The sequence below is a fragment of the Danio rerio genome, chromosome 9, assembly GCF_049306965.1.
Source record: "Danio rerio strain Tuebingen ecotype United States chromosome 9, GRCz12tu, whole genome shotgun sequence".
In the NCBI taxonomy this organism is placed as follows: domain Eukaryota; kingdom Metazoa; phylum Chordata; class Actinopteri; order Cypriniformes; family Danionidae; genus Danio; species Danio rerio.
This window is the reverse complement of record NC_133184.1, coordinates 7315471-7329905: the sequence shown is the minus strand read 5'-3', so window position 1 is coordinate 7329905 and position 14435 is coordinate 7315471. Positions and strand designations below refer to the sequence as shown.

Here is a 14435-nt window from a genome sequence, read left to right as displayed (position 1 = left end):
AAACCGAGGTCCCGACTCTGTGGTCGTTAAAAATCCCAGGATGTCCTTCGAAAAAGAGTAGGGGTTTAACCCCGGCCTCTTAACCCTCCCCATATTCCAATTGGCTTCATCACTGTCTCCTCTCCACCAATCAGCTGGTGTGTGGTGTGCGGTCTGGGGCAAAATGGCTGCCGTCACATCATCCAGATGGATGCTGCACACTGGTGGTGGATGAGGAGATTTCCCCCCCCCCCCCCCCCAGCCCTATTGTGTAAAGCGCTTTGAGTGCCCAGAAAAGTGCTATATAAATGTAAAGAATTATTATTATTATTATTTTTACAATATGAACACTACTGACATTGTGTAAATGGTTTGGTTCAACAGTAACACCTGGAGTAGATACAATGTTAGAAAAGCAACAAAGGAAAAGGAAAGATGTCTACCAAACCCAATGAGGATTCAATATTTTTTGTTCCTGAAACATTGCTGCACTTGTGTACAGTGATTACATCCTACTACATTACTCTTCTTTAGCAGAAGTTTTGAGTTTGCTCATGATATATTTTGATATACATTTGATACATTTCCCCCCATCTCACCCTGTCCCTTTGAAGCAGGATGGAAGCAGAACTCGGTCAGAGAGTCTGAACAATCTGGACCAGTCAGTTGCTACAAGGCAGGAAGAGGAGGGGGTGGCTCTTGTAAAAGAGATACCTCGCGCTCAGTCGTATTCCTCTCAAGTTTTACGTCCAGGGGAGAAGCTCACAGCAATGCCAATCAAGAGCCTTCCGATTTCACCATTAATGGCTCTGCAGACTGCTGAAGATGCACAAATTTCATCTGAACCGGAACTTGCGAGTAACATCCTGTCCACATCTCCTGCGAGGAGTCCTAGCCCAAAAGAGATGCCTTCAGCTGAGCCACCAGTGGCGAAACCACCAATCCCAGTGGTGCCAATTGACAGAAAGAGAAAAGAAGAGAGTGAGACATTCAGCAGCTCTAAACTACTCAAGAGCAGCCAAAGTAACCCCGTGTCAACTGTAAGACCAGCTGTGTCAACTACACCAGAACTAAATCCTGTGAAAGATCAGAAGAAGACTAATACTGTGCCGGCACAAAACCAAATGGATATATTGAGGAAATATAGTGTTCAGAGTCCAGTAAATATTGAAAGCTCTATTTCTGCTTCACCCAATGTAATTTGTGGAGTAAGTCTGAGACCATCATCTTTTAGAAGATATGTACCTTCAACAGATGACAAACCAGAGTCTAAGACTCTTCCCCCAGTCATCCCAGTGTCGGCTGTAAGTCAGGATACCGCTCAAACAGAAACCATAAAGCGCCAGAGAACTGTATCTGGATCATTCAGTGTCTCCTCAGACAAGAATCAAGAGCGCCAGAGGACTGGAAGCTTCACCGGGGTAGTTGGACAAGATGGACTGAAAAAGGAAGCCATCGAAGTTAACAAACCAACTTTGAAATTCAAGACAGACTGGCAAGTAGGTTCACAAGTTGAGAAAGCAATAAAAGACCCATGTGTTAGCTTACCACCATCATCTAAGAAGGAAGACAAAGGATACTCTGATTCCGTGATACCACCAAAATCCACTGACCTTTCAAAGCCCATGAATGTGGAGGAGATTCAGATCAACGAGAAGCAGGAGATCAAGGTAGAGACTACTGAGCAAGGTTTAAGTGAGGTGGAGGCTGCCGAAGAGGCAGACGAGGATGTGGTGGAGGATGCCATGGCAGGCAAAGCGAAAGAGTCTACAAATGCATTTGGAGTGAAGCTTCGCTCTACCTCTCTTTCTCTTAAGTTTCGATTGGACAAAGCTCAATCAGATGATAAGGCAAAACGCCACAGCTTTGAAACCTTTCCTCAAGCTCCATCTGTGGCCTCACAGTCTGATTCAGCCAGCTATGTTGAACCTGAGGCTCAACGCACAGGGGCCATAAGAGTCCATGCCAAACTCAAAGACCCTCCTCTCCAAACCAATAGCTCTACAAACTTAGTTCAGGCCTCAAGTTCTTTCAGTAGAGAAAAGGAGAGACCGGGCTTCCTCAGACCGACTGGTGAGTTTCTTTTTGTGGTTTCCCAAGGTACCTAAAGATTAATCTTCTGGCCTATTTAGTTTGCAATTATGATGAATTTGAACAGCTACATATCTTGAGGAAGATGTTCCAGGTCATACCAAGAAACAGTCTGTGCTTGTCTGAGGCCCCATTTACACTAATGCGTTTTAGTTTGAAAACCCATACGTTTTGCTACGGTTACACCATCCTTCCACACTACGCCGGAGTTTTCGAGCGCTGAAAACGGAGCGTTTTGGAAAGGCTGGAGAGGCCGTTTTCATTCTAAAACGCTGCTGCTCCGTCTCACTGTGGATGAGGGAAAACGGAGACATCTGAAAACGTAGACGGGGCTGCCGAGATTTGTTAGCTGAATGGGGCTTTTGTGTCATTGCTTATCCTTCCCTTACTCGTCAAGCTCCTATCACATGACTTTAACACATGGCTTTAACGCTACCGGAAGACAACAGACCAGCCTTCACTGTAAACAACATAATGGACACAGAAATGGGAGCGTTGTTTGCATTGTCTGTTTTAGGCGCCATTATGCAGTTAAACTGCCTTTTTTACTACAGCAGCAGCATATATTCGCTAGAACGTGCATGCCCAGAGTGCGCGAACGGTCACGTGATATACGTTTTTGGTGGCGTAGTGTGGACGGAGATATTTTCTGAAACGCTAGTGTCGATGCGGATCATTTTTGATTTTAAACACCGTTTTCAAACTAAAACGCACTAGTGTAAACGGGGCCTATAAAACTTATAAAACCTCTTATTTATAACCGGGGCTTATAAAACCTCTGTATTCACACTGAAATCAGTAAACAAATGGCAGATTGGACCCGTAGATCTTTGTTTATTATACCTGTTCATATTATTGATCTGACAAAAGGATTAACCGAATCATGATCTTAAACTGACCTTTATTTCATAATAATTATTAGAGGAATTTGTATAATTTAAGGTATGCAGTGGCTGCACAGCGGCACAGTGGGTAGAACATTCGCCTCACAGCAAGAAGGCTGGTGGTTTGAGCCTCTGCTGGGTCAGTTGGCTTTTCTTTGTGGAGTTTGCATGTTCTCCTTGCCTTGGCGTGGGTTTCCTCCACAGTCCAAAGACATGCGGTAAATATGAATTGGGTAGGCTAAATTGTCCGTAGTGTATGAGTGTGAATGAGTGTTTATTAAGTTGGTAGTTTATTCCGCTGTCCAGATAAATTAAGGGACTGAACTGAAAAGAAAAAAGCAAAATCATAAAGAATTGACAATGAATTGTAATTGGCCTTAACTGTGCTCACAATTGTGTGACTTTTTGATTGAGAATCAACTTGTAAAGATCAATTCGCACTGCACTAACAGACTCCAATGAACTTCAACTGATTTGTTCATCTAGTTTTGTCAAATAAGTGTTTTACCAATATTTGACATCTGTTGCCATTTGTCTGTGTTTATTTGTGCCAACAGAATATGTGGAGCATATTGAGTTTGCCAAAAAAAATCATCCAAGAAATCAAGTCTGCATTGATTTAGAGATTTTCAAAATGCATCAATATTCTCTCTTCAATCAATTCTGGGCTTAGTTTTAAACAGTGGATGAGGTTCCTTGTTAGTTTTTAACACTACTGTTACAACCCCTTTTTGTCTAGGGGAGTGGAGTTGCACATTAAACAGAGGAATTAGTTATTGCAAAAAAAAAAAATCAAAAACAAATTGTGATACAAAGTAAGGATGGACAGCAAGAATACGTTGAAAAATAAGTGATTTATTTACAAAAAGGTGAGGGTGAATCAGTGAGTGAGGTATATACAAGGTTAAAGACAATACACAATTAAATGTTAGAAAGACTGGCTATGGGTGGCGCTAAATAAAAGAACCAAACAAAACCAAACAGTCTTACTAATATTCACAACAAATCCCCTCTAATCTATTCTAATAAACAAAAGATATGAAAACTCAATTGCTTATGAGGAAGAATGTTTGTGCTTTGGACTGACCCATGTAGTCTGTTTTTATGTCACAAGATTAATGTAAATGCAGCTCACTATGTAAACTCCTTTAATTTGCCTAAATAGTATGAGGTGGTTCAGGGATTAGTTCTGGTGCCCTACAGCAAGAAGGTTGCTGGTTTCAGTCCTGGTTGGGCCAGTTGCATTTCTGTATGGAGTTTGCATGGTCTCTTAATGTTCAGGTGGGTTACCTCCAGTTTCCCCCACAGTCCAAAGACATGCGCTTTAGGTGAACTGAATAAACGAAATTGGCCGTAGTGTATGACTGTCTGTGAATGAGAGTGTATGGGTGTTTCCCAAAACCGGATTGCGGCTGGAAGGGCATCTGCTGTGTAAAACATATGCTTGAAGAGTTGCCGGTTCATTTCTCTGTGGAGACTTCTGAAATAGAGACTAAGCCGAAAGATAAGTGAATGAATGCGTTCCTTGGTGTATTAACAATTATTTTAAGGCCCTGGTATACTTCAAACAAAGTCGAAGAATGAAAGGAAATGACGTCACTTCGAACAACAAAGCTAAAACTAAGTTTGAGGCAGTTCAAAACAGCTCACCAAAGCAAACAAGTTCATTTTGGCTCCTAAACACATTTTAGAAAGTTCAGAAAGTGATTAATTTTTTATAAATTGTTAAAATATTGGTATTTGAGATGCAGCAAGTCCAGAGACTGTGGTGTACACTATAATTTTATAAGAAAAATCAATTTAATGTGTGATAGGACTAAAAAAAAGCCATGAATTAATATTTTCTCAGTTCAAATAAGCTTGGACCAGGAAACAGTATTCCATACCTCACCGATAAGTCTTAGCTTAACAAGTGGATAGCCTTTATAATGGTTGTGGCGCAGCTGAATAAATAAATTTGCATCAAAGGAACCTTATGTATGCATGTGGCCAACTTTGCCCAAAATTACATTTTTTTCTGATAAATAAATATTCTCATCTTTTTTTCAGAGCCTCCTCAGCCGTCATCATCAGACACTAAGATTGCACCTTCACCCCCCAAAGAATGTACAGACTTGCCTCCAGTTGAGACCCCAGCTGTGTCCTCTCAGGAGACGGTACCAACATCCACACCTTCAGAGGTGTCCTGGATGGAGATGGCCAGAGAGAAGACCAGAAGTCTCCAACAGCTCTTCACCAGTAGACTGCCGGAGTTTCCAAGCTTGCAATCACGACCATCAACCTCAAGCACAACACAAGTCCAATCATCTCAAGCCAACCCAAAAACCACTCCAAACATAACAAGCCAGCCGACAGCTACACAACCTCAACTCAAACCCATAGACACAAAACAACCACCTTGTGCACATCCCTCTGGAAGACCCACACAATCTAACACTCAGGTCACACCGGTGCAGACTCAAACTAGAACAACAACAAGCCAACCATCAGCAAGTTCAACCACTACTCAGCCTGTAATTGACAGCACAAAAGATGTTCAGTTTCAGTCTAAAACTCAAGTCTGTAATTCAATAGTAAAACCAACTCAGTCTTCGGTTACAAGCACATCGAACATACATGCATCAAAACAGCCAACACCGATACCACCCATCCAGCAGTCTTCGCCATTTCGATCAGCATCACAGAGGCCCTCGCAAGCTATACAGCAACCCACACCTCCCCCTGGTCCCCCACATTTATTCTCAAGCCCAAAGGTGACATCCCACCTGGGCGTCCAACAGTCTGCCAGTACTGTCTTGAAGGAACAGGCTCTGAATGAGGAGGTAGAGCCCACCGTAATCTCAGGAAAAGCTGACAGGGCATCTGTGCTTCAGGGGAAGGGGTCCACACCTGAAGATGGCAGAGCAGTGTGGGCCGCAGGATTAGGAAACAAGAGCTCGCTGGTGCAGCGATGGGAAAACCAAACAACTACCGCAACTAAGGTATTATTTAACATTCAAGCACATTTGATTTCTTTAATTCTATATCATTTTCAAGCAAAATCCTTTCTTAAGAAAAAAACTAAATCAGCTTCACGTGTTAAAACCAAGCGGCAACCTCCCGCTCTCTCTCAGGAAGCCAATACGGAAGTAACTAAAACTGCAAATCATCCGAAATTCCGCTAGTCCTGGCCGCTCCTGGCTCCAAAACAGAGCAAATTTCAATTGAGCCCACTGTTAGAATGGCCAACTTTACAGCAGAAAAAAAGGTGTTTACAGCCTGGTACAAAACAAGATTTTGGTTAATACAGCTAATATTACCCTTCATGACAACTGTGAGGGGGGTGAATTTTTTATAACTCATCCGTTTCCTTTATATTAAGTTATATTAAGTTTGCATAATTAAGGGCGTGGCCACTTGAGTGACAGATAGGTCTCGTTGGTCGCCGTCACGTCACCTCAGCTGAATCCTGCAGATTAGCCACTGAACTCGGCATATTTATCATATTTCTGTGTTGTTTTATGTGGCTTTACACAGTCAACTGCCTTTTGGACTTGTTTCCTTCAATTATTAGATGGCATGGCATGCTGAGTGAACTTAATTGTGCTCACAAACCATTCACGTAGCCTCCGTTTCCCATGTGAGTAAAGTTACATACTTATATACCATCTCTATACATGTATTTGTTTTATTTAAGATCATTTATCGTTTATATTTATATTTAGAGCTGTAATGCACTCCAGAATCTGTCAGATTGATTAGCTGTAGGCTCTAGAACAGTCATCTGAAGCGTTGTCATACGGTGTTATGCTGGATTTCATCAATAGTCTTACATTTACTAACACAGACTATATCTGAAGTGTTTGGAAGTAATTTGCGTTTTCCCTTCTGTTGAAAAACGTCATAAGAACAGTGTTTAGTTGCTCAATGTATTACAGCAGTGTTTTTAAAAGTCTAAACACTTTATTGATATAGTATACAACCAAGCACAAGTGGTGAGAATACAAACAAGTCACATGTGATAAAGTAAAGTGTGTCTGAACCAGGTCCAAGCTAAATGTCAGCAGGTGTCTGTAGCTCCGCTCACTCTTCGCCTCTTTGCCCTTGTTTGGTATCCCGCCGTGGGTGTGATGACGCGCCAACAAAATGGCGACGGTTGGCCGCGCCTACTTGTGGCTTCTTTTGCGCTCTTTAGAAACCTATGGGTGACGTCACGGATACTACGTCTATATATTTTACAGTCTATGGTTAAAACACATGGTTTTGGAATGTTTTTCCACCATTTGTTAAATGGTGTCGCATGAGTTTTACATAAAACTGTTTTAAAACCAAATCAAATGTTTCACATGTTTCAGGTGTGTTTCTAGGTTCCACATTATCTACATGTGATTTTATTGTGACTGCACACAGAGTGCAAATTACAGGGGGTTTAGGGGGGATTGACCTCCCTAATTAACGCTTGATCCCCCTGAAGGACACCTGATCTGTATCTTGAATGATAATATTAATAATTAACATAATAGACTATATAATAAACATGTGACCACCCCTGTAATGGTCCGTGCCAGTATATATGAATGCATAATCGTGCTAATTAGTCTATGTGAGAAAAAAAAAACATTCAACAGTCTGAAACGGACAGATCTAGAGCACTGTAAGACATCATAAGTGTTCACAAGATTTGTAACAGGTGATTGCGTCTACAGTTGAAATCAGAAGGTTACATACACTCTAAAAAAAAGGAACATAGCTATTTAAAAAACTGTCTGATGGTAAACCCTGCTTGACATTTAGTATTTTAGGTCTGTTAGGATTACCTACATGATTTACATTTGCTAAATGCCAGAATAATGAGAGAATTTTTTATTAATTTCTAGACAGTCAAACGTTTAAATATATTTCATTGGTATTTTTTTAGCTTTGCTTTTAAACTGTATAACTTTGGTCAGATGTTTTGGGTATTATCCACAAGCTTCTCACAATAGTTTGCTGGAATTTTGGCCCATTCCTCTTGACAGAATTGGTGTAACTGAGTCAGTCTTGCTCGCACAAGCTTTTTCAACTCCGCCCACAATATTTCTATAGGATTGAGCTCAGGGCTTTGTGATGGCCACTTCAAAACATTCACTCTGTTGTTCTTAAAGCACATTTTAACTAATTTGGCAGCATGCTTAGAGTCATGTTTGAAAGACCCATTTTCAGCCATTGTTTAATTTCCTGGCTGATGTCTAGAGATGTTTCTTCAGTATTTCTACATAACGTTCTTTCTTCATGATGCCATCTATGCTGTAAAGTGGACCAGTCCCTCCTGCAGCAAAACAGCCCTACAACATGATGCTGCCGCCACATACTTCACAGTTGGGATGGTGTTCCTAGGCTTGTAAGCTTTCCCATTTGTCCTCCAAATGTAACACTGGTCATTATGGCCAGTTCAATCTTAGTTCCATCAGACCACAGCTGACAAACCATAATGTATTAATGAGAAATGATACTTAAACTAAAGAGTTACTATCAATAATATAAATAAAAATCAATAAATTAACCTAAAAGTCTATGATTTCTGGACATTTGTAGTGTCAAATCAAATCAAATGACTTTTATTGTCACATCATCAGCAGCATGTGTGCTGTGATGAGTGAAAAGCTTAGGTGCTGGCTGCAGACAGTGCAAAATACAGTGCAAATACAACGACATACAACAGCATACTCCCAAATAAAACAGGACAATGTAAAATTGGCAATGTTGACATCGATATGAACAATGAATAGGACTACAACAGGCGTAGTCTTAGTATATTTGCACATATTCTACTTGTAATGTTTAATTTGGTAAACATTGTAGACCATTTTACTGATTCCACTAGAATATTGATCAGAAAAGCTCATCAGAGTCCCGAAGTGCACCTCAGTCAGCAGTCTCCGACCGTCCTTTCCGACCGTCGATCTCAAAGGTGTCCGGCACGGGACCTGACTCAAGTTCATCATCGCGTAAGTGAGCAACAAAGTATGAGATTTAAATGCCAGTTACAGTTCAAATGTACGCTCATACTTGTTGTTGATGTTTCCAGAAGCATCTGTGTCTTCTGTTCCTGTGAGGTCAGCAGAAAGAGAGGAAAAGGGGCAGCAGAAATCACCTTCATCCTCACCATCGTCATCTCCTCTGCAGTCAGCGCGGGACAGTGGGCAACCGTCCTGGATGGAGCTCGCCAAGAGGAAATCGCTGGCATGGAGTGATATGTCTATGGACTAAAGGTGACAGAGGTTAAATTTGGGGTTGAATGCTGATTCTTTGTGTAAGGTTTGTAAGTTTGAAGGGTTTTTTATGTTGAATGTGGATTTAAAGTGACTGGTTTGCTCCAGATGAAGCTCATTGGATGTTAAGTTGATGTTAATGTCAGCATAAACCAGAAGTTGCTGAGACTTTTATTTCAGTATGTTGAAGTACTTCCAACTGAAACTGAATATTGAGTAGGGGGTGGAGCTTTCTTTTTGTGCATCATTCCCTCATATCAAACTAACGATAAGAGGGGCGTGGTTAAAAATATTGAGAGTGTAGCATCAAACTGATGTCAACAGAAGGACCACCACTCCAAACATGGAAAAAAATAGTTATTCTTTGATTTAAAGATTATCCCAACAAACTTTTTTTTTCAGTGGAATGCACTAATCGATTGTTCACCTAAAGAATGACAATGTGCGCTAGCAAAATAAACATTGAAAATTCTAATTTCACTCAGACTTTAAAGCAGTGCAGTCTGGAAGTGAACCAGAATTTGTGTTTTATTGAGGGACAGTCACACATTTTTCAGTCACTGAACCTCTTAAAGGTACAGAGACCAGGAAAGGACTTGATGGTGGGGAAAAAAATTGGTGGAAGAAAAAAAAACTGGGGTTGAGAAAAATAACAGAGTGATAGGAAAACATATTTTTAGCTTTTTTGCATTCCCTCAAAAAGATGTTTTGCGTTATCTTGCAAAACTGTTTCTCCACAAACACTTCCTGTTCACTTCATTCATGTAAACCCTCACGTTTTTGCCGAAATTCTCGCATATTATACCATTCTATCCCACTTTCATCCCATCATTAAGTATTTTACCATATTTTTAATCTTGAAAGCACGCTGAAATAAATATTAAAATGTCTGCATTCACTTTCTTAACATTAAAGCTGTGCACATCGACGCACAGCTTCAATGGAAAGAAAGTGGGATAGAATGGTAAAATATGGGAGAATCTTGGCAAAAAAGGGAGGGTTTACATGAATGAAGTGAACAGGAAGTGTTAATGGAGAAACAGCCTTGCAAGATAACGCAAACATCTTTCCGAGATAACGCAAAACATCTTTGCGAGATAACGCAAAACATTATTGATAGATAATGCAAAACATTATTGCGAGATAACGCAAAACATTTTTGCGAGATAACGCAAAACATTATTGCGAGATAACGCAAAACATGATTGCGAGATAATGCAAAATATTATTGCGAGATAATGCAAAACATTATTGATAGATAATGCAAAACATTATTGCGAGATAATGCAAAACATTATTGATAGATAATGCAAAACATTATTGCGAGATAATGCAAAACATTATTGATAGATAATGCAAAACATTATTGCGAGATAATACATAACATTATTGATAGATAATGCAAAACATTATTGCGAGATAACGCAAAACATTATTGCAAGATAACTCAAAACATTATTGCGAGATAACGCAAAACATTATTGCGAGATAACGCAAAACATTATTGCGAGATAATGCAAAACATCTTTCCGAGATAACGCAAACATCTTTCCGAGATGACGCAAAACATCTTTGCAAGGGAACGTAAAACATCTTTGCGAGTTAACGCAAAACATCTTTGCAAGGGAACGCAAAACATCTTTGCGAGATAATGCAAAACATCTTTGCAAGGGAACGCAAAACATCTTTCCGAGATAACGCAAAACATCTTTGCGAGATAACGCAAAATATTATTGATAGATAATGCAAAACATTATTGCGAGATAACGCAAAACATTATTGATAGATAATGCAAAACATTATTGCGAGATAATGCAAAACATTATTGATAGATAATGCAAAACATTATTGCGAGATAACGCAAAACATTGTTGATAGATAATGCAAAACATTATTGCAAGATAACGCAAAACATTATTGATAGATAATGCAAAACATTATTGCGAGATAACGCAAAACAATATTGAAAGATAATGCAAAACATTATTGCGAGATAACACAAAACATTTTTGCGAGATAACGCAAAACATTATTGCGAGATAACGCAAAACATTATTGCGAGATAACTCAAAACATTATTGCGAGATAACTCAAAACATTATTGCGAGAAAATGCAAAACATTATTGCAAGATAATGCAAAACATTATTGCGAGATAACACAAAACATTATTGCGAGATAACGCAAAACATTATTGCGAGATAACTCAAAACATTATTGTGAGATAATGCAAAACATTATTGCGAGATAACTCAAAACATTATTGTGAGATAATGCAAAACATTATTGCGAGATAACGCAAAACATTATTGCGAGATAACGCAAAACATTATTGCGAGAGAATGCAAAACATCTTTCCGAGATAACGCAAACATCTTTGCAAGGGAACGTAAAACATCTTTGCAAGATAACGCAAAACATCTTTGCAAGGAACCGCAAAACATCTTTGCGAGATAACGCAAAACATTATTGCGAGATAATGAAAAACATCTTTCCGAGATAACGCAAACATCTTTGCAAGGGAAAATAAAACATCTTTGCAAGATAACGCAAAACATCTTTCCAAGATAACACAAAACATCTTTGCAAGGGAGTGCAAAACATCTTTGCGAGGGAACGCAAAACATCTTTGCGAGATAATGCAAAATCTTTGCGAGGGAACGCAAAAACCTTAGAAATATGTTTTCCTATCATTTTTTTTTTCTTCCTCCTCCAATTTTTTTCCCCACCATCACGTTCCTTCAGGGTTTCCGTATAAAGGGACAGCTCACCCAAAAATGTCAATTCTGACATAATTTACTCATCCCTGTACTCTTGTATCTTTCTTCTATTAAACACAAAGATATACCTAAGAATGTTGGAAAATGCCAGTCATTGACTAGAATATGTTCTGTTCTTCTGATGGATGTCAAAGGCTGTTTTTTTCTCCAACATCATCGAACAAGATTATCTTGTTTTGTGTTCAACAGTTCAGATGTGTTCAGAAGCACTCCAGTGAAATTTTTATTGTTGGGTGAACTACCCCTTCCTTTAGGTTTACCTATTTATGTTGCTTGCATTCTCCCCATGTGAACTATGAATTCAATAATTAAGCATATATTTTTTAAATTTTCCAAAGAAGTTTCTTTTGCTCTGAAAGTATGAATTTGTTTAATGTTTTTTTTTTACAATTTACAGGGATAGTTCACCCAGAAATGAAAATTGTCATCATTTACTCACTCTCCATTTTTTTTAATTTTTGTACTGTTTAATAACACAAACATTTGCAACACAGGCTCATTGTGGATACATACCTGTCTACATTTTTGGAGAGGAATTATGTAACCAGCATTTTGTTTTCAAATGAACGCTATGGGCGGTATGATGCCGCCGACGTCTTCTGTTCCTTTTAGCGTTTCCAGCTGACCTTTTACCTCCGCACAGGCGGCTTTTCCAGTGTTACCAGTTTGCTCAGTTGCTCACCACGTATGCAGATGGACTTGAGACGTGGAGCTGAGTTGACCGCAACTAAAGGGTTTGAGTGGAGCGGTTCCAGAAAGCAGGTAAATTAATAAAAATAAAAAAACAGGCTGAAAGCATGGTGAAATCACTCAACTGCTTTTTTTTTCTAGAATGCTTTTAAAAACACTATTGGTTGGGTTTAGGAAAGGGGGTAGGTGGGTCAGTCAGTAATTCGACAGTGAGCTAGCCTGGTCGGCTGAAGTCTATATTGCGCCCTCTGGTAGATTTATGCGAGAAGAGTATGTGCAAGACACACTTGAGATCATCAAAAAGCCTACACAGCAAAATCAAAAACTGTGAGCAAACGTACCTCCAGTTACGTATTTCGCTGTCCCCAGAAATCGGGGTATGTATCCGTAATGAGCCTAGGTTGAACAGTTTTATCATTGCTAATAAGAAATGTTTTTGAACAGCAAATCAGCAATCAGACCTTGGAGTAAATTTCTTAGTTTTGTATCAAAGATATGCAGTTAAATACAATTATTTAAATTGTAAATATAGATATTTAACTGTTTGTATTGTATTTTGATCACATAAATGCAGTCAGAAGCATATGAGATGAGAGACTTTTTCAAAAACATTACAAGTCTTACTGAATTATTGCCATGTGTAGGCATCAACACAAAACAAATCTGTAAGTAAATATCTTGCTGGTAATGTGTTTTGTAAAAGTGCCACAATACAGCACAACACAACAGTGTATATCTCTTAGAGATGAAGGTGAAACAAATTCAGGTTCAGACTCGAGCAAAAGTGTCCTGAGATCTCAGGATTAGAAACTGATGCTTCTGTAAATGTTTTACCCAAAACTATATATTTGTTCCCGTGTAATATACTGTATTGCTCAGTGTTTCTCAGGTTTACCTTTTCTTGTATTTTTTTCTTGTTGTTCATTTGATTAATATGATTATTCCCTTTCTAATCATGTGTTTTATTTATTTCCGTGATTCCATTCGTAGGTTTATATGTATTGGTACATTGTATAACCTGTTGATTTTCTGACACCTATTAGGTTTGAAGATTTCTGTTATTTTAAGTTAAATGTTAAATAATGTGACTGTAAAGTATATCATGTACTTTGAAATATCAGATTATGGTCGGCTTGCTTTTGAAAATACCCATCCTAAATAAATTATTCTCACTAAATATGAGACTGAATATGTGATTTGTGGGTAATCACAAGAATATATCAATAACAACAACAACAAAAAAAATGTATTATTTAAAAAAAAAGATGCTTTTTTATAAATATAATGCCAATTTACCTCATTTAAAATGCTGAATTTCAGACCAGCATGCATGTTCGTGTAATTTTTAAAATTACGTTTTTATTTTAAGTATTATAATTTTTTTTTTATTTGCACTGTACGATTAATAATATGAATTCACGTCACAATATATTTACTTTATTGGGTTATTTTAAAGATCACAGCTGTTATAGCAAATAATCAGCACATGGATCCATGTTATTTTATTTGCATTTATTCAGTGCAATGAATATTATTATTATTATTATTATTATTATTATTATTATTATACATTCATTCACCCTTTTTTGTATTAACTGAACACAATCACTAGCAATATCAATGAATTAAAATAAAATTGTAAAATTGCTTTTTTAAACTATTAATTTACAACAATTTATGTGTATTTTTATGTGAGATTATCACCTAAATGCTCCAGAACACAGACTATGGATACATGGCAATGTTTTATACTGACCCAGCAGACACACAACTTCATAAGAC

The 14435-nt window shown here is 38.4% G+C and overlaps 1 protein-coding gene across 8 annotated transcripts in view; it reads left to right on the top strand.

Moving 5' to 3' along the window:
* Positions 1-13835, top strand: part of cracdla (cracd like a) — a 34182-nt gene extending 20347 nt beyond the window's left edge. For 3 of the 8 annotated variants that reach the window (XM_073912475.1, XM_009304477.3, XM_073912474.1), the window contains 4 exons: positions 597-2052; positions 5004-5935; positions 8797-8920; positions 9001-13835. In XM_073912475.1, coding sequence (XP_073768576.1) covers positions 597-2052; positions 5004-5935; positions 8797-8920; positions 9001-9182 — 2694 coding nt within the window. In that variant the 3' untranslated portion in view covers positions 9183-13835. Of the gene's footprint in view, positions 1-593; positions 2053-5003; positions 5936-8796; positions 8921-9000 lie in introns of all 8 variants that reach the window. The other 5 variants (XM_021478832.2, XM_005167446.5, XM_073912473.1 and 2 more) reach the window with 3 other exon arrangements.
* The last annotated feature ends 600 nt before the right edge of the window (positions 13836-14435 follow it).